At 37.9% G+C, this 24606-nt stretch overlaps 1 protein-coding gene across 3 annotated transcripts in view; it reads right to left on the bottom strand.

Annotated features, from left to right (window-relative positions):
- Nucleotides 1–21425, bottom strand: part of epha6 (eph receptor A6) — a 245183-nt gene extending 223758 nt beyond the window's left edge. For all 3 annotated transcript variants that reach the window (XM_054786681.1, XM_054786683.1, XM_054786684.1), the window contains exon 1: nt 21330–21425. In XM_054786681.1, the coding sequence (XP_054642656.1) occupies nt 21330–21411 (82 nt within the window). In that variant the 5' untranslated portion in view covers nt 21412–21425. The remainder of the gene's footprint in view (nt 1–21329) is intronic.
- Between the last annotated feature and the right edge of the window lie 3181 nt (nt 21426–24606).

Raw genomic sequence — 24606 nt, 5'->3', positions numbered from 1 at the left:
TCGTTGCAATTTACTGTGAGTAACTGCACAGGGTAACACCAGGCATCGCACCCAGCCATTGCTATGTAACAAACAGGAATCTCTCTACTTTTGTACAGATTTGGGGAAGAGAAACGCCTGCTCCTCCTCCTCTCTGGTTTCCGTGACTATCACAAGGATTCCGAGCTGACTCTAATTCAAGAGGACTGTCATAGCTCATGAAAAAATCATGTCGTATAATCAAATCGGAGTAAAAACCCTGCGCTGGCCCTCACGGGAGTCTCCATGCGTCCTGAATATTTCATGTAATGGAGGCTCTCACCACCATGGAAACTCTCAACAGTTCAGGATTGCGTGCAAATATTGACTGTAGTGTGCAGGGCCGAGGGCCGGGTGAGGCCAACAAAGCTAGCGAGCCTGAGAGAGTTTTATAAATAATGGTAATTGCATGTGACACGAGTCGCAGCGGGGGGGCTCGTGGTCACTCGGAGCCTCACATTGGATTGATGTTACTGGGCGCTTTGGTGGAGTAAAAACTAGGGGAAGACACAGTGAGGGGCGAGAAAGTGGTAGTGGGCGTGAGGGAGAGGGGAGAATGTGCCCTGATGCATATGAGTTGACAAATGTCTGTTTTGGCTGCTTAGAATAGAGCTCAATTGTAGGTCTGAGGAAACATCAAAACACAATTCAAGGCCGGCGTCCAGTGGGCGGAGGAAAAGAGAGGGGAGGGGGCGGGCGGAGGACCTGGCAAGTGCTGCATTGGGGCAAAGCTACTGGCTTAGAAGGGCCTGCTGATCAATGCTGAGAGGTTGTGAGCATCAGACTCAAGTCAAGATAAATCTTTGGGTTTAATGCTTTGATGGATTTTTTTATTTTCAGTTCTGAGCCTACTCTAATGGAAAGGATATTTCTTTTCTTTATCCTTTCTTCCTCATTGTTGGGACCATGTAGCGATCAGAGGAGAAGTCTATGATCACAAAATTTGCAAACATTTACAAATTGTATTAAAAATAAGAGCAATATATTTGGTTACAGCGCTGGACTCTAGTTTCAACACGGAAGTTTGACCGAGAGCCCAGAATGAAAGTACACAGAGTGTCCCTCTAGAATGTGTAAGTGAAAGTTAAACATGTGTGAGTGAGAACAATGCATCTGTTGTGTTGTCAGTCATGTGCAAGTGTTGTGCCACTCCAATTGTGTTATGTGGCTGTGCGTGTGTGTGTAGGTGTGTGTGTGTGTGTGTGTGTGTGTGTGTGTGTGTGTGTGTGCCATGGAGCGTGAGTGTATGTGTCCTGAAGGCCTCTATTAGAAGTTATTAGGCTGACAATGCATTGAGGTATTAGACTGAGCCTAAAAGTGTAATAATAATAATAATAATAATAATAATAATCATAATAATATCTAACACCATCCTTACTTAAATTACAGTGACATTGAATTGGTTGTTTCGGTGTCGCTGAATAAACCTGAGACTTGTTCTACTTTTGAGAGTGACGACAAGCAGTGTTGGCAGTCAAGGTTAAATAAGTTGTAGTTTGATGTTTTAAGGCTCTGTTCCGTTGCACCGTGTAACGAATATGTCTCCTCCATCTAAATATTCATGTTAGATGGTGTCATAAGGAGGCAAATTCAGATTTTTTCAGCCATGGACGGTAGACAGAACAAAATGGCTAACTTTCTTTACCTAGCCCATCTTACGGCACATTGACCCTCTCGATCTTGAGTCTTGACTCCTTTTCACTCCCTTTCCAGGTATGACTAACCAACTTACGCTCACACTGTTACAGTAGCTACTGAGCTAGCACCATGGCTCATTTTGAAAGCATATTTGCATATTATTTTGGACTAGTATCACACTTCTGCCTGCCCAGCAGCCATGAAAGTTGACAAACCGGCAAGTAAAACGGTGAAAACGGCAATAAAAAACCCCACCAGTGTAACATATGAGAATCGTAAATCGGTAGACATCGTTAGGAATGGAATATTTTCCACTCTGTGGTAGATAAGCACGTTGCTGTACTTTGCCCAAAACAGACTGGAAAATATCCCATTCCTAACAATGTTTTTTAATTTTGAACATGCCCAAAGTTTGGAACAGCTGGCGCTGTCTGTCAGACTTGGAATATAGTCACAATTTAGTAGTCAGCACAATTGATTTATTCAATTACATTACAATTAAACGGTTATAAAATAAACATGCAATAAGCATACCTGATATATATTCTTCTTAAAAGTGATGAACATGCAACCTAAAACCTGTTAAATGAATAATGTACACAGTGTGTTCCCGAACGTTCGCGATTCATCATTTGCGACCCTGATCATTTGTGGATTATTGGTCAAAAAATGTGTTTATTCATTTTTTTCACCAAAAATAGGCTGTTCTTTGTTCTCGTTTGCCCCCTCTCATTCAAAAACAACTTAGGACATGACCGGATTGCGCAAACAATGTGGAGAAAAACGAGTAGGGTTCAAAACCGCTTGCTTAACTTGACAAAACTGCTGCAATCACGTTAGAGCAGATGCCCGCATATTTGCGAGTCACCGTTCACATTTTCACAATTTTCCAGACTTTTGTCAAAATTTATTTTTACATTTATTTTTATAGGCCTTTTTTTCCACTGAAAACACATCACATTCACCATAAGTTGCCAATAATTTGTAAATACATGACGGGTAAAATGTGCAGCAAACATGTCTCGTTTTTTGCCAAGCGTTGAGAAGTTTTTATTTCTTTGGCGATAATTGAATGCACCATAGCTGCATGTGAAGTGAAAACCTATGACAGGATATAGAATGTTCTCTGACACGTTCACGGCTTCATGAATTAGTGATGTGCGATACCACAGATTTGGTTTCCGATCTGATACTGAGTAAAAACTCAATTTAATAAGCGTGTGAGGCATATTTAGGGCTTAAACCTGAAAAGTGTTGCAAATGAACAATGGCAGGAAGGTTTGAAGGGGGGCACGAGTTGTGTTTAAAAAATTGACGTCTTTATGGGCATCTTCATAGCGTTTTTTCACCATTTGCGGGTAAATCTGGAACATAACCCCCGTGGAAAGTGTGGATCTACTGTCTACACTTGCCGTGATTGCTATTATAAATGGTTCGTATAGAAAGATATAGACTGTGCTCTATATTTATCCTGTGTTTTTTCTACAAGTAAAAACAAAAATTAAAAAGCCTGCAGTAAAAGCTGTCACAGCGAGATCAAACGTAAACGCTACAAACATTATTCAGTGCAGCGGCTTCAGACAGACACTGGACAGATGGTAATGGTGGAGAGTGGTGCCGATTGCTTGTATTATCTACACCTCTCAGACATGGTAATTGAGGCTCAGCACTGTTATGAGCCCGGCTGAGCAGCGAATAAATGCATCTCCTCACTGCTAATGTCGAAATCTGATCCTGTCTGCACATATTTACTGTGGGCCGCGTGCTGTCTGTGCCAGTAAGCCCGTGCATTACGGCTGATTCATCAATCGCCTGTTTATCTCACAAGTGAGCAAGGGGGTGGGGGGTATAGGGGTCTTGCAGTAAATTCCCATTAACTGTTTCACTGCGAGGAAGCCATGGGGAGAGCAGACACACAGCAGGGCTATGATGGGGCAGCAGACCATGTAGTTGTTGCCAAATACAGGTTTCAGGGTAAAACTTGTTTCCCTGCCAATTTTTTTTATCAATTTTTTTTTTTCTAAAATATGAGTCGTGAACAAATATATGCAAACACAACAGTAAAAACAAAAATGCTGGGAACAGTGCATAAAGTAATATATCAAAAAAAAAACAGACTAAAAAAAAAAAAGCAAAAATAGTATGACAAATAAACTGAAAGTCTCCCAAAGAGCAGATAACTACTGTTTAAGGTCTGGGAGAAAACAGTAGCAGGAAGCGAAGCAACAAGGCAATCCAGGAAGACGCTGGAAGAAACGAGTCAGGGGTACAGGTCCAAACAGCAGGACCTTAAGCAATAATCTGGTGTCTTCCTGGTGTACACACAGTTTTTCTGAATGGACCTATTTGCACATAGGGTCCACCTGCCTCGCTGCTCCGTCCCCAGCTGCCTGCAAGGCAGCGCAGGCAAAAGCAGCAAATTATGCCAAGCATTAAGTCATGCAGGCCATTGCCGAATACTTGCCAATCCTAAATCATCCAGGTTGCTTTACATTGGAAATTACAAAAAAAAAAGGAAAAAGAAAAATAATATGTGAAATGTAGTTGCACAGTTCAAAAATGATTGCACTTTTTACAATCCAAGAGTAAATTCAGAAAAAAATGAGACTTTCACATATTTTTTTTTCTTGCCAATGCCTTACACAAAATTAAATTTGATCATAGATTACCCTTATTATGTTAATATTTATGTAACAAAATCTGATCATATGGAACAAGTTAACAAGGAAATTCAATTATCTAATAATTCATTAAAAGTATCTATTTTTTGCATTTATGAATGCTACGTGTCTTTGGATCCTTCTATCGTGTGAGCACATCGTCCGAGTTTACTTTGCAGTAAGAGAAAACAAATACTCCAGAGATGGAGACAAGCCTGGTGGCACAAATCTCTCGTCTGTGCCGAGTTCTGAAGAATCATAAACATTCTGTATGCACATTCTCGCCTGGGATTTTGCGTAGTAAACGACTGCCGGCCTAAACGCGTGAAATACCCAGTAGAGGCTTGAGTTGTTTAGTGTTCCTCTGTAGATTTCCTTCACATTTTCTCCAGGGGTTCTGCATCTATTTATCATAATTTACATCTTGACAGTCATTTTCACTGCTTAATGTTGCTGTAATTTTATGTAATTAAAGGGCACATTTGATATGGCACAAAGTGAGGGAGGTTATTTGTCAGCAACCTACTGGAAAATCCCAAAGAGACGACAACAGCGGTAGAGATTGTGCAGATTTTAAAAAAATGTCTGGTTGTGCAGCAGGTGCTGCCGCACTTCCACTGCCTGCAAGAAAATCATTCAGTAGTAGGTAATGAGGGGTGGCCCTGCTGGTTATGGTCATCAAATATTCATGTTGTAATTACACAGCATAGAGATAGTGGCAATTGCAAATATGTCATTAAGAATAATAGTGCAAATAATGACAAATGGATTTGAGCAGCAGTGAAACTAATAAAGGTATTATCGGGAACAAGGGTGGGGGGCTTGATATTTTGAATACAATATACTGTACACATACAGGGCCCTATAAAATCTGTTTGATTTTTTCCCCAAATTCCGTTTTATTTTTTTCCCAAATTTAGAATTCCGTTTTTTTACATTTTACACTCATTTTTTTTTTACCAGCATAGCATGTGTGCTTTAAGGGTTAGCGAATAAATTGTCCGTTAATTAAATGCAGAAATCCTTATATTTATTGATGCTATACATCAATGGACAATTTTTGCCCAGTAATTCAGCACGGTGGCTGAGTGGTTAGCATGTTGGCCACACAGTCAGGAGACTGCGGCCCTAATTAGGATAAGCGGCATCGAAAAAGGATGGATGGAATTCAGCAAAGGATGTAGTTTGGCTAACTTTTCTAGTGGGATGTCAGCCTCTGCACACATTGCTCCAAAATCGTCAACAAACCGTAATGCTTGTGATTAAGGAAGATGCCGTCACTGATGCAATTCCAACTGCATACGTAAGCTATTTTTTAGGCACTCTTTTTTTGTTTACACAGTTAGACGACATGAGGCAAACAACACTCTTATTTTGAAGGTCGGTATTGTGTTCTGTGTGTGTTGAGAATGTCTGTAAGACGAGCTGGGTGCAAGAATAAACGTGCTTCTCGTCTTTTTTCGCTCAGAACCTGCACGTCGTCATCGGGCATTGTAAAATTCTCCTTACGTTAAAGCGGTAAGACACAACGCAGTGAAAATATACTCCTCCAGCCAAAGTCGCACACACACAACCGCACTAGCATGCTAAACTACGCGAACCCCACTAGCTTACTTTCATGCACCGTAAAAGGAGGTTTTGCCAACGTTCGGCGGTGTTTATCCCCATTTCAACACGTTTAGTGAGGAAGGAGACTGAGCGGTCCGCCGAGTAACTACTTTCCCACACAAATGTGCCTTCTCGTCACCGTGACAGCATCTCATTCACATTATGTCAATTTCCGCGCGATTCCACGTTTAACAGTAAATACATTTTTATTAGCCAATTCCGCGATTCTCGCTGCGATTTGTCAACGCGGAAATCATAGGGCCCTACATATATTATATATAATATAATATACATATCCGATTATATATATATTAGGGGTGCAACAATACAGAAAATTCATAGTTTGATTAGGTTTAATACTTTTGTGTCATGGTTCAATATTTATTTTCAAAAATGTTTGGAAAATTACTTTTAAACTTCCTTGAAATGACCAATACTTGCTTCAGCTGAAAAGTACAGTTTTTAAATGAAATGCATGCAGCTATTTTTGTCTCGTTTCCTGCTGTGCATACATATACATACTGTATTTACAGAACCATATACAACAAAAATATCACCTTGTAATAATAATAATAATAATAATAATAAAATAAGAAATTAATAATTCCTAATTCAATTCAACATGGCAATAAATATAATTGTACATATACAGTACCTGCCTCATTTTTGCTGTGCATACTTCTACACACTTACAGGACTACAGTATATAAAAACAATAAAAACAACAAAAACACCACCTTGTAAAAATAATAATAAAATATACTTTTTTTTAAATTCACAAATCAACTCAACATGGCAATAAAGATAATTGCACATAATTTATCAATAGTTCTGCTCATAGATTCAACAGTATTTCAAACAAACATAGCGCTCATTATTTCCACACCTCAGTTTGCTATTAAACAATTATAAAATAAACAAAAACAATTACCAAAATTTCAAAACAGACAAATTCAAGGCAACACGTTAAAAACTTAAGCTATAATAAGATTGTTTCAATTCATCATAAAATAATAGCAACAATAGCAAGTAAGTGCAGAAAAGCTCATTTCAGCAATGAAGCTCGGCACGTGCACGGTGCAGTTTGCTTTTTTTTTTTTAAGGTTTTGCATGGAACTAGCTGCAACAAAAGCAATGATGACTTTTATTTTATGTTTATGTATCTTAGAGCTGGCTTATTTTATTCGGAATGTGGATATTAAAGATGAAAAATGCTGAAATATGTGGAAGGTTGCCACGTCTGTGAGTGTGTCTATTCTTGTTTGAACCATGCTGGTGGCAGCAACACATACAATGGTTTGTACAGATAAATTTAAAAAATTATGTCTTCTGAGGATGCATGACAGAAAATAACAAAGAACTAAAAAAACTGGATGGTCAGAACAAGACTTGTCCTCGGAAAAGAGGAAGTATGGTCACCCCATTCCAGGAACACAAATAACACACAGCACCATCGCTTTGGAATCCACAACAATTGTGTCTGGAAAAGCTAATGTAATTGAACTTAAAGTAGGACAACAGCGACGACCTCCTGGCATTTAAAGCACATCCCGGGAGAATTCCTCCTTTCTCCCTTCCCTCCTTCTTTCTCTGTCTGTCTCATTCTCTCCATCCTCAGAGTGCAGAGTGGTGCTTCTGTGCCATCACTTGCCTTCCCCTGATGTCACGTTTGACCTCTTTCTGCTGCCTCTCCTAAAAGGAGGCAAGCACGCGATCCCGCTGAAGCCCGGACGCAGCCTGTTATGTCATTTATAATGCATGCATTATTGCCTGTGAGTTCATGAGGTCTGGTGTAATTCACGAACATGATTGGACAGTAGAAATATTTGCATTTCCACTCTTATATTCTGATATTACTTTGACTTTTAGATTTTTAAATCAACTCTTACAACTTTTGAAATGATCCCGCAGTCATTTTTGAAATCTTGTTTACTGCACGTGTTTACTATAGCGGAGTCCACAGGTGTATATGAAATGAGCTCTGGGATGCCGCTGTTTAGACAAGGAAAGCACACAAACAGCTTTGCTGACACAATTCTGTGTGTAATTACGTTTAGAGGTTGCACAAATAACAGATGGAAGGTGACCTTTTCACAATATTTATTTATGCTTGAAATTTAATCTGGCCTTTCTGGAAAAGAATGAGGGGAAATGCTCAAATATCACAAGGGGGCGTGTTTAACATGACATGCGTGAGGGTGTTTTATCCAAGGATTGGAATACAAGTCCGTCTGTTTTGTTTTTACATATACAGTGGTATTTGGGGTTTTTTCGTTACAAAAGGTCTGATGATTTTTTTTTTTTTCAGCGTCAATAATATCAATTCAATTGCATGAATCCCTCTTTTATCACGGTTAGTTGGTCCTGGACCCGATTTTGATCAGTGAATTTCTGCAAAGTAGCTTTTCTTTTTTATAAATTGAATATTTTCATAGTTACAGCATAGAAAATCTGTTTTTAACATTATTAGAGCCCTCTAAATGCAAAAAAAAAACAAACCTATAGTCACCTTTACTCTTGTATTACCCCCATATAGTAGTAATTAGAGCAAATAAGACATAAATAAGACTCACACGTTCCTTGTTGTTCCTTTTTTACCTTCAGTTTGTGTAAGGTACTTCCTGGGGTGGCTATTGTCTCATCAATGTAACATTACTAACACCCAGTGACCTGTGTAGAATATTGCATATCATCACATCTTTCAATGCATCTTCTGGATGCCTTGTATCTGCATTTTAGTTGATTTAGCCACTTTTATGCTTGAAAATGCTTAATTTAGGAAAAAACTAAATCACAATTTGCTTTAATATATATATTTTTTGGCTATTGATAGGCCGTATTCAACCATGAAACAGTGATAATTTATTATGTTGTTTTTTTTTATATAACTGATGAGAGCGCAAAGTGACGAGGGATTACTGTAATTTGTTCCAGACACCCAAATATATTACAAAAAAACATATATTTACAAAGAATATTTATTGTTTTACATGCAGAAATGTCCAATAATTATAAATGACAGATAAAATTTTTGAATTTGACATCACTTTTACCTTTATTGAGATGTGGTGTTGGCTGTGTGATCCAAGATGGCTGAATAAACAAGCAATGCTGGGAGTAATGCCCATTCACATCCTTATTATCACAAGAGTCAACACACCAAAGGGTAAAATACAAACCTTTTTTTATGCACAATATTGTACGATAATGGAGGCCGAGGCAAAATTTGGGTGAAAATTTATGCCAAAAATATGCTAGAAAATATGCAAACTGATGGTGTAATTTGAGCAGAATTGAGTGTAGATCGATCTACATTGGGGGGTGTGAGTGGTCTGATCAGTGTAGCCCCCTAATGAACCGACTTTTAGGTGTCAAGTGTGCCCAAGAACCGCACAGCTTGCCTGGAAATACCCCTATTTGTTGCCAAAAGTCCCTTTCAACATTGCCAATATGGTATTTTTTCTGTCCCAGGCGAGTGGTGTCTAATTCCGACATGTTCATCAGCTTGTCCCTCCTCCGCCTTCGATTCCTTGTCTCCTCCCATCTCTTTAAGAGTTAACTCAAAGCTAATTTGCAATTCTCACTGGCAGAGTAATGCACGTCTCATCTTGGTGCTAGGTAATTAAATTATGCGAGGAATGGGAGATGGAAGAGGGTAAAAAAGAAGCAGAAAACAAATATATTTTAGATGAAAAAAGTCCTCAATTTATCTCAATTATGTTCCGTGTAGGAAGTTGCTATCAATCACCTCTGACATCCTAACCTGTGAGACGGGTATTACCGTAGACGCATCATCCCTTATGCATTCTCAGGGCATTGAATCGATCGCAGCTGAACTGTTCAGGTTGTCTTAGAAGATGTTTTGCCTCTCATCAGAGCAGGTTTCATCAGTTCAGGTAGGGGCATGTCCACACAAGAACGCTTTCACTCTTTTGTGGCGTCAAATGACACTCCTTAAGATATAAGGGAGGGGGCCTCTGCCAGCCAACGACAGTCGAATGAGTGGAATCACCCGTGTTAGCTTTTCATTCAGATTTAGCGAAATATTCACAGGCATCCATTATATATATCAGAGGTGTCCAAAGTGCTGCCTGGGGGCCATTTAGGGACCATGGCCCATTCTAAAAAGGTAATTTAACAAGAAAAAAAAAAAAAAAATGACAAATCAGCAGCAGTAATTTGACAAGAATAAACTAAAAATATTAAGACAAAAAAGTTGTAACCTTTTGAGAAAACGTCATAATTTTACAATAATAATGCCGTAGTATTACGATGAAAAATAATGTCATTTTAGTAACATAAAGTGGAAATATGAAAGACAGACTTTTTTTTAAGTTGTAATAATATGAAAAACAAACAAAACAGCGAATAAAGTTGGAATTTTTGGAAAATTACTTTGAAGAAAAAGTTATAATGTCACAAAAATAAAGTCAGAATATAATAATAGAATAGCATCAAGTAAAGATTACAAGAAGAAAGTCAAAATAGTTTAGATATTTAAAAAAACAATAGCAAAACTGGAAGAGAAACAGCTGTAATTTTGTTAGAATAAAATATTAAGAGAAAAAAAGGTGAAGTTTTTTTTTTTGCAAGAATAAATTCCTAAAAAAAACCATGTTCTTTTTTGAAGTTGTAATATGCTACGAGAAGCAAAACGAAACAAAATAAAGTTGTAAATTTTAAGAGAAGAAAATGTACTTGAAGAAAGTCAAAATACTTAGAAAATTAAATAAAAACAACAGCAGGAATGGAAAAAACGGCTGTAATTTTACATGAATGAAGTCAAAATATTAAGGGAAAAAAGTTGGATTCTAACTAGAAAGAAAGACGCAATTTTATGAGAATAAACTGATAATGAGGGAAAATGTCATTTTAGTAGCCTTGAGTTGAAATATTAAAGAAAAAATTAATTCTTTCTTTTAAAGCAATATTGTAATATTGTAATATTATGAGAAACAAACAAAACTAAATAAAGTTGTAATTTTGAGAAAATTTAATTGGGGAAAATGTTATTATAAAACATTATAAAAATAAAGTCAAAATATTATCAAAATAAAGTCATAAAATTGTGAAAAAAACATTTATGAAAATGATTTAAGAAGAAAATAAAATATTTGGAAAATGTAAAAAAAAAAACAACAGCAAAAATGGGGAAAAAAATAGCAAAAACCAAAGTTTGGACTAAAAATACATATTCTTTTCTTGAAATATATATACACACATGGAAATAAACTCTTAGTATACTTACTTGCATCCTTTTCAGCACATGGCCCAAGGCAGAAAACGTTTGGACACCCCTGATATTTATCATCCATTACTGGGCACTCGACCTTTCCTGACCTTCTTAAATCGTGTGTTTAGTTCTTTTACTCACCCTTTTCCCGTTTCTTTCTTTTGGTTTCTTTTTTGACATTTAATATTTAGCTTATAATTGTAGATCACGTGATTTTAAAAGTATATGCATCAACCTATACTGTTTTATTAAGTTGCATTAATTTCGGAAATACATCTTCCTTGCAACAAAAAACTGTAAATTAGACAAACTGTTACTACATTCACTCACTCAGCCTTTGGAACGTTTTCTTTTTTTTGCTGTTTTGTCTTTTTCCACAGCAGCGTGTGCCACCATTACAACACCAGGGTCGACTGACTTGTTGTTGTTGTTTTTGTTTTTTAAATAAACAGTATTGAGAATGTAGTTTGCATTCAAAAGAACATAAAAAAGATGGATTCTCAGAGGAAACATGACACTTCCTGTCTCATTGCACGGGTGAGATTTTCTCCCAGGTTTTATTGGAATTGTAAAGGATTCCGAAATTTAGATGCCTTCTGTCAACCGTTGATCTCATCCGGTATGCGCGATGCAAATGAAGCTGGTTTCATGTGAGTTAAGACAGCAGCATGTATCAAAGTGTGTACTGGGTGCTTGCGCCCCGCTGTGAAGGCATCTGTCTACATAACAGCCTTCAGGTAATAGCGGGAAAAGCTTCCACCTGCTGAGCCACAAACACACACACACACAAACATAAGTTGGGGTTTTATTGCAGATCACTCCCACCAACAGCTACCCAGGCAGGCCCAAGTGTCGGTTATTCAATCCTCAGAAATCACTCAACACACATATGGAAGTCATTGATCAGGTTTTCAACGCATTCTACTGTGTATAGCAGGGGGTGTCCAAATTGTGGCCTGGGGGCCAGTTGTTTTTGTATTGGCCCATGGCATATTGTAAAATATAATTTAACAAGAAGAGTAAAAAAAACCCACAAAAAAAAACAGTAATTTTACAAGAATAAAGACAAAATAGAAAAAAAAAACATTAATATGAGGACAAAGTAGTAATATTATGTTAAAAAAAAAAAAAACAACAACAAAAAAAAAATGAATAACGTAATTTTAGGAAAATTAGGTTGCGGAAAAAGTTTGAATATTATGGGAATAAATTCAAAATTATGAGAAGAAAATATACAAGAACAAAGTCGAAATTGTTGAAAAATTTAAAAAAAAGAAAACCCTGCAACAATGAAAAAACAGATGTAATTTCACGAGAATAAAGTACTATAAATATTAAGACAAAAAAGTCACAATTTCATAATATTATGAGGATAAACAATGTAATTTTAGTAGAATAAAGTTGAAATCAAGAAAAAAATGTGTGTCCGTTTGTAATATGAAAAACAATGACGCAAGTTACATTTTCTTGAAAAATTAGGTTGCGTAAAAAGTTATTACGTTATGAGAATAAATTCAAAATACCTGTATTATGGGAATAAAGTCAAAATAACGAGAAGAAAATCTACAAGAAGAAAGTTGAAATAGTTGGAAAATTTAAAAAAAAACAACGGCAGGAATGAAAAAACAACTGTAATTTTCCGAGAATAAGAAAAAAGTTGTATCATAACTAGAAAAAAAGTCGCATTTATACGAGAATAAACTCATAATATTATGAGGAAAAATAATGTCGTTTGAGCATAGCGTTATAATATTAAAGAAATCATTTGGTTTTTTTTTAAGTAGTAATATTATGAAAAACAAACAAAACAACAAATAAAGTAATTTTGGGAAAATCAGGCTGCAGAAAAAGTTATATCGTTATAAGAATAATTACTTAAAAATAATTTTTAAAAAAATATTATCGGAATAAAGGCAAAATTGTGAGAAGAAAATTGACAAAAAGAAAGCATCAATAAAAAAACAGCTGTGACATGCGTGTTGAACAGAACAGTCATGTAAATACTTCAATAATATAAATAAAATTATAACTCAGTATAAAATTTACCATGAAATAACATTCACAACATAACTGTCATAATTATCACAGCAAAACCAGCACAATTACAGAAAAAAAAATTAAGATTTGTTCAGGTGCTTACGTTTCAAATAATATTACTTCAATACATTATTTTCTATGGAAAAAATTGCCTCTGTTTGCGTACTTTTCCTTTTTCGGGAAATAATTAGACCAAGGTACGTACCACTGTCTGTGATCTGACCAAGGTACAGTACATACCACTGTATGTGATCTTAAAATGTTATTTTGGTCCCAAAGACACACACATAAATCTTCTAGAAAGTCGTCCCGTTGTAACTGCAAATGGGCACTGCAGTGCCTCTCATTTCTTTCACTTCCAGTTCTATGGGTGTGTTGTCCCAATATTTTTACCCTAAGAATCTGCATTCATTGTTAATTGAAGTGAGTAGTGTGTGCGTGTTTGCTTGCCTGAGGCCTGTCTGCTCCTCCACCTTCTCATGGTCACGCTACGGGCTGACCTTTTTCTACATGTTAGAAAATTTCTCATACAGGATGATATTAGTTGGTGTGACGTGCCTGCACTTCAAAACGACACTGGCAAATGTAAGGGTGAAAAACACATTTAAATGAATATAATAATTGTCTTTGTTATTTACACCGAGTGAAGATATTTCGTTGTCCAACGCAAATTCTTTCTCTTGATGAGTGTGCTTCAGATCAGAAATTCCATATAATCAACCTCGGAGCTTCATTGTAAGAATTTTGTGCAATAAACTATATATACTGTCTAAATATTTTACATACAACATATCTTTTTATCAGTATTTTACTTCATTCACTCAATTGGTGCTTTGCGTCTCACTCTCGAGTTGACTAAATCGCAGCCATAAAATCTCGACACCAGGAGATATGACGTTATTTTTCTTACCGCTGGAAATATACGCTACACGTCTTCATTTTAATGCCGTCTTGAAACAAGTAGGACGTGTTTACTTTGCTTGTTCTTGAGAGAGGCCCTCGAGATAGATACTCCCACATGTATTTTATTTATGACTTTAACTAAAAAAGCTTTATGCATACATATAAAAACACAACCTTTACTACAGTCTGTCCAAAACATTCATGTGTCGCACCAGATAGTGGAAGGACAGCGTTAGAAGAAACAAAAGCAAGAACTGAGCAAACCTTATCTGAGAGTCAAGGAAACAACTGTTTAGTTTCAGCACCATGGACAGTGAGAGCCCAGTGGCAGCACAGTGTGAAAGCTAAGTCATGAACAGTGAAAGTGAAAACATAAATTATTATTATTTCATGTTTTAATTAAATACATTTTCTAATTGAATGAATTCATTTTTTAAAAGATATTTTAATTAATTGATTTAAACAATAAATACTGTACATTAATTAATTTGATCAGCATTAAATTGTACACCTTCACAGACATGACAAGACATTAATATGAGAAATGAAGGAAAGGTTCTAAAATGTTCGGAAAAGAGTTGGAGGAAGCTTTTCTTATTTAATTCTACTCCCTCCCATTTCTATTACTGATAATTCAGTCACACCATAACTTTTACATGCTGACACTTGCATATTTCGTTTGCTTGCATTTTGTAATTTTGATCACTTCCTGTGTAAAAAGACAGGAAGGTGTCGAAAAAGGAAAATATATATAGATATCAAAAGTTGATGTAATGACCTGCGATTGGCTGGCGAACAGTCCAGGGTGTACCCCGCCTCTCGCCCGAAGTCAGCTGGGATAGGCTCCAGCATACCCGAGGCCCTAGTGAGGATAAGCGGCATAGAAGACGGATGGATGGATGTTATAATGACATTATATAGCTTGTGCAGTGTTAAGGAAAATGAAGAAATTAAAATGTGGACAAAATGAAAAAGGTAAGATTAAAATGTAATAAAATAGGAAAACTGTTCATAATAAATATAAATAAATTTAAATAAGTGCAGACACAATGTATAAGTAATTTCTGTATATAAAATGAGCAATATATTATTTGTGATAATCAATGAAAAATGATTATTCATTCATTCATTCATTCATTCATTCATTTTCTATCCCGCTTGTCCTCTATGTCAGTGGTCAACAAACCTCCGGGCTGTGGGTCATTTGGTACCGGGCCGCACAGAAAGAAAAAATAATTTCCATTATTTCATTTTTTTTTATGTTTTATTTTGAAAAGTGGCCGGATTCTCTCTGTTACATCTGTCTCACTTGACGCATGTTCCATTGTGCGTGTGCTAACACAGATAGACTACTACTGTATTTTTACCATTTTTCTTTCACCTCATATTTGGTGTCAAATGCTGATCCTATGTGGGATTGCATGAAGGTAAGTTTTGATGACTTATTGAGTGCTAATGTGCACATTTGTTTCAGGTTAATTCATGCTAGCACACTGCCTTTTACCACACGTCAAACAGCGATGTAATAATCTCTCTGGAAAAACTTGGCTGAAACTTGAACTGGTGGATGGTGGGTCGGCAAGTTTTTAGTTAAAGTTGTCATTTTGGGAAAACTACTTTGCAGAAAAAGTTATAACATCGCAAGAATAAAGTCAAAATATCATGGGAATAACGTCAAAATTGCGAGGAGCAAATCTCCAAGAAGAAAGTTGATATACTGTAGTTGGTGGGGGGGAAAGCAGCAATAAAAAAAGCAGCTGACATTTTACAACAATAAAAGGCAAAATATTAAGAGAAAAAAAGTCATATTCTAACAAGAAAAAAGGAACAATTTAGCAAGAATAACCTTGTGACATTATGAGGAAAAACAATGTCAGTATGTTTGTTCAGAGTTGAAATATTAAAGAAAAATACATTATTTTTAAAAAATAAAAAATAATAATTATAGTAGTATATTAAAAAAAAAGAATTTTATTATTATCCATCGATCCATTTTCTACACCGCTTCTCCTCATTAGGGTCGCGGGTATGCTGGAGCCTATCCCAGCTGACTTTGGGCGAGAGGCGGGGTACACACTGGACTGTTCGCCAGCCAATTGCAGGGCACATATAGACAAACAACCATTCACACTCACATTCATACCTATGGACAATTTAGAGTCACCAATTAACCTAACATGCATGTTTTTGGAATGTGGGAGGAAACCGGAGTACCTGGAGAAAACCCACACACGCACGCACGGGGAGAACATGCAAACTCCACACAGAAATGCCCAAGCCGAGATTCCAACTCAGGTCTTCCCAAAATCCTGACTGTGTGGCCAACATGCTAACCACTCGGCCACCGTGCGGCCCGTATAGGACTCATAGGATTCATAAATCAATTTCTTATTTATAAAGTGAATATTTTCAAAATTAAAACACAGAAATCCTGTTTCCAACCTTCTGAATTTGATTTGTAACATTATTAGAGCCCTCTAAACATGAAATAACCTTTACACTCGTATTACCCAATTAGACCCAGTAGACATAATCAGAGAAAATAAGTCATTTAAGACGTAAAGAAGACTTGTGTTCGTGTGTGCTGATATAAATGTGTTGTGGTAGTGGATGGGGTGGGGTGTGGGCGGGGGCTCACATCGGGGGTTCAGAGTTTAATGCGTCTTCTGAAAGCCTTATGTCTGTATTTTAGTTCATTTAGCCATTTTTATGCTTGGAAATGCTTAATTTAGAAACATTTAGTAACAAAAGATGCACAGTGTTCCCTCGTTTTTAGCCTGGGATAAGCACACAATAAGTAAATAAGTAGCCAACAATGATTATATATGTTTTAAGGCTGTAAAACCCCTCACTGTACACTTAATACATTTTTCTCAGACAGGTCTTAACATTTTATCACATTTACATCTTGTTTAAACTCTCTCAAACCTTCAAATCATCAAACCTTCCTTTGAATTGTACTTATCAACCAACAGGTAGGACACAAGAAATGATTAAGTCACTTGTGTATTTTTCTCCTGTGACCGTGCCTTTTTCGTCCTGGCGCCGTTCCGCTGTATCCTTGCTAAAACATACTGCTGCAGTCCTCCTTCTTCGAACCCAAGATTAATTTACAAGCTAGCAAGCAAGCAAGCTAGCAAGCAAGCAAGCTAGCGATGACACGGCATGAAGGAGATTGATTGACAATGGTCTACAGCCAATAAGGACGCAGAAAACAATGGACGGTGCTAGCAGACGAGACACGGAAAGAGAGACACTCAACTTCCCGCAATGCAAGTCTTCTTAAAGGGCCAGGCTCGGCAGAATGACTTACAATTCATATATTTTTCAAAAAGGGTCAGAGTGAAGTCGCGAAATAAGTGGCGAGAGATTACCGTATATGCTCAATCATTTCACTTTATTTGTGTAAAGAATTATACCGATACATGACCGAAGCTTCTCCTGACCTTCTCTCCCTTCATGAAAACAAATGGAATGAAGCCATGTGTGGGTGTCATGAGTGGGAGGGACACCATAAACACCATGTTTCCAGGAGAATCAAACCAAGCGTTAAAATATAAATATACCATTAAACAAAACATTGAGCCCTGCTTCATTTGAATGAAATTAAATGATCCACGATTGGAGGTGGAAACTTTCCCTCTCACTTTAAAGTTTCACGCTTGTTTATTTAAGTCATTATTGAATGGAATTTCTAAAGGTGTTTTTTTTCTTCTTTCTGTATGTCTTCTACAGTATCTTGTACCTCAGGTAATTATAATGCCAAATGAGTCAAATGTAATGTGTGTTTTAAGTGTCAGCTACACTCAAGTGCATCCTCAGTCTGTGTGTGTGTGTGTGTGTGTGTGTGTGTGTGTGTGTGTGTGTGTGTGTGTGTGTGTGTGTATAAATTGTCCTTGCTTCAGACAATGATTTATTAATGAAATAAATGAGTTAAGCATTTAAAAGGCCTATTCAGCTCTCACTGCTTAAAGAGCCCTCACAAAGGCTGATGATTAAATATTGAATCCCAGCAGCGAGATTGTTGAGGGCCGTGTAGGTGCTGAGCAGGTTCTCGAAGTGGAATTGGTGTCTAACTGCAAGGCCAGTAAAGATTATGGAAGACTGGAGCGATGTGGTCTGTCTGATGTGGATGATGGGTAATGGATAGAATGTTGGAAATGTGAACATAAACATGGTCTATGTTCACTGGCTAAGTTCTGCTGATTTCTATATACACTAAGTCCTCAACTAACGAACACAATTGGTTCCAGACGACCGTTCTTAAGTCGAATCGTTCTTAAGTCGGGGAAAAGGTAATATTACCAATGATATAGGTACTACATGTACATGTATACATATACAGTATATGCGTATGTATGTAAATATGAGTTTGGATGCAGTAGTAATATTAAACGAGGATAATTAATGAAAAAAACAATAATAAAAATGGTATAATGATACGTAATGATAAATGTTATTTACCTTTGAAGAGGAGTGGTCAAGCATACATCGTTGGTGGTAGTGGTGGAGCAGGAGGACGAATTATTGAAGAAAGGACAAATCTTTGTCGTTGTTAGACTCCTCTTTGTAATGATAGTGGATGCCATTGGTACAGAAGTCTTCACATGTTCCATAATTCGAACCTTGCCTTTGTAAATTGTTCCTATGGTTGAGCGAATTACTCCATGAGCACGCGCTACATTAGCCATTTTCTCGCCACCGTCCAACTTCCTGATGATGGCCACCTTCGTTTCCATAGAAATTGCTTGACGTTTCCTGCCACTACGACTAGCACTTGCACTTGATTTATCAGCCATGATAATGGATGACAAACGTCTCTGTAAAGTATCGAATGGTGTACAAACGGCGTGCTCCGAGATGTTATCAGCGACAAGTGCAGACGAACTGAGAAAGATCGCGCGAGAGGGATGCTGCTACCCACCATTTGCACATTACAAAAATAGCGCCTTTGCATTTCGAAAAAATTTAAATGACAAAATATGGCAATTTTCGAAAAAAATCATGAAAAAAATATACCATTCGGCTTGTGTTCGTATCTACGAGTGTTCGCAGGGTTAGTTAGTAGGGGACTTAGTGTAAAACATAATGGCAATCATTTTGTTGGCATCTTGAGCTGACTGTAAATATTTTGTTTTTACTTTGCTGTCCATTGTTGCAAGCTGAGAGGAGCGTAAATGGCTTGTAAGCAACTGTTTGGCATAAAACCAGTTGAAAAATCACAAGAATTTACATTTTTCACTGTTGGATTTTAAAGTGCTCGTGACACCAAAACACATGTTGATCTTACTATTTCTGCCATGAAAAATAACATTCAAAGGCATATTTCCTGTGTTAGATGTGTACTCGACTCTTGAAATATTTACCTTTTTTTTAATTCAGCACTTCTTTCAGGTCTGGGGGAGGAGAAGTGAGTGACATCGACGCCAGAGGGTCCTACCCAGGACTTCTCCTTCACTCCAGTGCTTTCTCAGTTGTTATGGTCAAGTTGTGGGTGAATTGCTGTTGTTTGTTAGATATATGTACAGTATATTTGTATATTATGCCCGCTTGTTGTGTTGAAAGCATTTGCTGGAACACTCTAGAAGACGGAGTAAGCTTCACTTTTGTAAAAGTCACTGTTCGCCTCGTCAGATGATTGACAAACTTTGTGGGACAAATGTGTCCATACTGCCCGGCAGATGGAAATAAAAAGTCAAAAACCCCGTAAGACGTTCGACGGTGGAAAAGTGTGCCAAGGTGGCAGTAAGTCAATTCACATTTGTCCTTCTAATATGCTCCGTAGTAGCCAGCCTAATGCTGATGGATAACGCAGTGTGGATTCTTTACTGACGCGCTAGCTAGGCGGCTAATGTGGTATCTGTTGCGGTTATCACTGCCAGTAAAACATATCGTAGCGTCGCTTGGAGCGCTTCCTGTTTCCAAGCGTGCTTTGCGGTACTGTTTTGGTGCAAATGCTCTTAAAGTTACATGTTGGAGCTACACAGTTGTTAGTTATTGTTCTTCACAAATAGCGGTAGTGTCTTGTCTGTCTTTGTCAATCTGCTGCGTTGCTGTGTGATGTTTTTAATTGTGCACCATGACTGAGACTGTTGTGTTGAGTGATGACCTTCCGCGATTTACAGTTGGGTTGATAAGCTGAGTGAGAGCTCTTTTCTTATTCTACCTAAAGAAATAAAGTACTATGTCTTCCTCACTGACTCGAGAGCGCCACAATATCATATGGCTCACAACACCAATGTTATTATTGTTGTGAATACTTCACTTTGTTCATGGCGTTCATGGCCTTGTTTGCACCTGTTTGCAGGTGTCACCCATAAGTGTTCTCGACGTAAACTGTTTGCAAACATGGATTGCAGTCACTCATCTTGCAGTCATTTGTCAGTTTCAGTAACTAAATACATACTTTTTTACTAGCTGTATTCCACGACTCTTAGAATGGGGTATGGGGTTTCATTTCAGGGCTAACTGGTCTTTTATTCTCAGGTGGTCGGTGTCACATACACAGACTGTCAAAAAAACATACTTGTGGCCAATTTTGTGTGTGTGTGTGTGTGTGTTATATCATAGTTATCGCAACACACTATCAGTGAATGTTGTGATTGTGTTATTGTTGTGAATATGACACTTTCATTCATTTTTCGTTTCATGGCTGCATGTGTTTGAATCTGGTTCCTGGAACGTAGTCTGGCGGCGTCACCACCGAGATGGCGTCGGTGCGGAAAACATGTTTCGTGCGAATCGTGTGTAAATCACCACTTTATTTCACTCTTATTTCACTATTATCTATGTCAGCATTATGACTAAATTGTTTTATTAAGTGAGTACTTTCATTTTTTGGGATAAGCCGGATAATGCATTTTTGCCGAGTGCGACCATGAAACGACCACAGCTCGTCATTATCCATAATCGTGATGACGGAAAATCCTCATTATGTATTCACTCTTCACGCTCTGTGGTTGGCTAACACACACAGCGACCGCCCCTCCTTAGACATATACACAAATGCACAGCAACACAAAACCTCAGCTACAAGTATCAGCAGTGCACTAAACACATTGAAATAGCATGCTAACAACATAATGAATTGGTGGCAATGCTGACGAAGCTAACTTTGCTCAGCAGTTAGTGATCAGCTCGGCGGCTGAATGCTCAAGGCACACAACACATGCAATATCACGGTGCAAACAGCGTCTAGCATTGAACGAATGACAAATAACCAGGTTACTCACGTTTATAGACGCGCACTGTTCGTTGAACATCAAAAACAAGGTCTCTGTTACGACAACAACTTTCAAGCTCCGCGGCTGCCATGGTGCTGCCATGGTGCTGCCATGGTGCATTCACGTACCCATCTCGCGTCGTTATTGGGAGCTTCATTTAATCAAATGTTAACTTAAAGGAACAAAAGAAAATGGGCACTACTAAAACAGTCTTTTGTGTTTTCTGTGATTGTTTTGTTTTGCACAAGTGTTTTTTTTTATATATTGTCATTTCCAGTTTATATGTAATTGTGATTTAAACAACAATAGCAACCAAAAAAAATTAGATGCAGCTTGCAGGTAAGTGGTACTATTTTATCTTTAGAACAGGCTGGGTGACTCATGTAGTCCTTAGGGGCTACCTAGTGCCCACTGGGCACAGTGTTGGTCTGTCCATTTTTGTGTATGTGATGAAGATGGCTGCGACGCTCGCGTCTTCATCTGCTGTGAAACACATACACCTTCACTCATGCTGGATGCTCCCTGCAACATTTCCACATAGCCAGTTGCCGTTTGACACCCCTGCACAACCTGAAGCTCTATTGTTCCATTGAAGGAAAAAGCACCCCAGATCATGATGGTGCCCCCTCCACTGTGCCGTGTGGAAAACATCTCCTTGTCATGCAAGTAACACTCGAAGCCATCAGGACCATAAAGGTTACATTTTTTCCTCATCAGAGAATAAATATTTGAAGAAGTCCATGGTAGGCATTATTGTGCCTGTTTTGACATAATTCAAACATGCAATAAAGTTTTTCCGGTGATCAACTCTGGTGCTTGAGTGCCCCATCGAACATTACAGTAACATTACTGACACCTAGTGACCAGTGTAGAATACTACATAGCATTACATCGTCTTTGAGTGCGTCTTCAGAATGCCTTATATATGTAATTCAGTTCATTCAGTCATTTTTATGCTTGAAAATGCGTATTTTAGGCAAAAAAAAAAGAAATAAAAGTGACTTAAATAGGCATTTTGTTTTACGAATAATAGGCTGTATTCAACCACAAAACAGCATGATGAATTCATATAGGCCATTATATTGTCAAGTTTTCTAATGACACTGCCCTTATACCTTTGCTCCAGGGTCCTGACCCGGGCCATTGACAAGCCCTGGATGCTTTTGTTGAATGGTGTGATGAAATCTCACTTGAGCTTAATGCTAGTGTGGGCAAACTACGGCCCGGGGGCCACATCCGGCCCTGCCCAGCGTTTGAATCGGGCCCGCCAGTTGCTTCCAAAGTATTTATAAAACATTAACATACAAGCTGGTAACATGACTTGCAAGTAAATAGTCAGAGTCAGTCTGAGACAACCTTTTGATGGTTTAAGTAGCGTTTCACATGCAGCGACCCAGACAACTACATCACCCATGGTGCCAAACAAACACAAGTCAACAAATATGTGACACACAACTTAACCTAGCCACTGCACTGTCTGGGAAGTGAAAAAAGAGGGACGTTCACATACTCTTTAATAGCTCATGTTTTATCATTCACAGTTATATTGTATATCACACACCTTTCTTCATGAACATTCCAGGTGTCTTATTCACTTCTGTGGGCTAAGTGGTTCTGAAAAAAGGGACACGTGCACATATAGCAGATTGTATGACACGTTTACAGATAAAATAATACAAATAATTCCAGGTGGACTGTTAGAATTATAAGCATTTATAGTGTGCGTGTATCAAATATATAGTCTGGCCCCCCAGCCAATTTTGTCAACTCAATGCGGCCCGCGAATCAAAAAGTTTGCCCACCCCCGCCTTAATGTCTCTAAAACCAAAGAGCAAATCATAGATTTTAGGCTCAACAAAGACACAGAGAGAGTAAGCACCATTCACAATAACAATCTAGGGATTGTTGACTCTTATTCATGTTTGGGCACCATAGACTCTCAGCTCAGTTATTTGAATGTTTTGTGACACCATCCTATGCGACTTTTACCATTGTTTAATGACAGCCTTTTAACTTTTTCTTTTATTTGCTGGTTCAATGGGCTGTCTGGGAAAAACAAGAATGGTCTTAACAGCATTGTCAAGGTGTGCTCCACGATTGTTGGAGTTCAGCAGAAGGACTTGAGTGTAATCTGGAGAGAGCGAGTGACAGATAAGGCCAACCAGAGCACATACTGGCCACAGAATTCCATCTGATGCCCTCAGGGCGGCGCCATAATGTCCTCGAACCAAAACGAATCCTTACTCAAATATACAGGGTCAGGCAAAATGATCTGACACATTTGTAGGTTAAATAAAAGGCAAATAAAGTAAAGAAACAAGAAAGTGTTTTTATTTTCTAAAAGTACATATGATGCTATTCTGTTTCATTATGTTTTAAAAATTAAATCAGTCAAATGAGATCCATTATTGTCCACACACTCAACGCAGATCCAGTAGCTCTGAAGTTGGTAACCCATAACAAGATGGTGTTTCGAGCTGGTACGGGATCATGTCTACCAAGATTGAACGCTGGTTGTGTTGCAGTTACAGATTTGTTTGTTTTGATAAACGTTTCCACAATGAAAGCACGATGCTCACCAGTCCAATCCATGGCAGCAACTGAAAAAGAAACGAAAAACAATGGCATTATAAAGAAACAAAGCAAAATGGCGTTATATGAAAAAAATGGCATTATATGTACTTTACAAAAATAAAAACACTTTTTTGTTTCTTTACTTTACTTGCCTTTTATTTAACCTACAAATGTGTCAGATCATTTTGCCTGACCCTGTATTTAGAAAAATATGAATATATTTTTGAAAAACCGTTACTGTACATGCATCTACATTTTTTTATCGGAACTTTTTTGTTTTTTCCTTCACTTTGGACCTGCTTCAATAAAATGCATTTGTTGGCCACCAGACGCGGAGTGCCAAGGTATGGTTAGTGACAAAAAGGTACATTTCAATAAATATTGCGTCTGATGCAAGCCCAGTGAAACCAGTATAAGAACAAAAATAGTTATGCTAGGTGTTTGCCTTGCATGTCTGGACCTCCTGCGGCAGAGCAGGGATGGGGCTTCAGGGGCTAACACTCTCCTCTATTGCTGTGGTGTGTGTGTGTCTCCTCCCTCAACCCCGCTCCCCCTCCCACTCCACACACGCGTGTTGTCAGTGTGTCTGGTGTGTGTTTGTTTGGCGTTGTTTTGATCGCCAGTGCTAGTGTGTTTGGGCTGTGCTGGCTGAGCGAGCGTGCCCGGTGCAGAGCTGATGGCGTGCCAAGTGTTCCCTGCGGGCTCGTGGGGC

This window comes from Dunckerocampus dactyliophorus, chromosome 9 (assembly GCF_027744805.1).
Source record: "Dunckerocampus dactyliophorus isolate RoL2022-P2 chromosome 9, RoL_Ddac_1.1, whole genome shotgun sequence".
Lineage (NCBI taxonomy): Eukaryota > Metazoa > Chordata > Actinopteri > Syngnathiformes > Syngnathidae > Dunckerocampus > Dunckerocampus dactyliophorus.
Note: the sequence above shows the minus strand (reverse complement) of the source record. Positions and strands in the feature narration are given on the sequence as shown.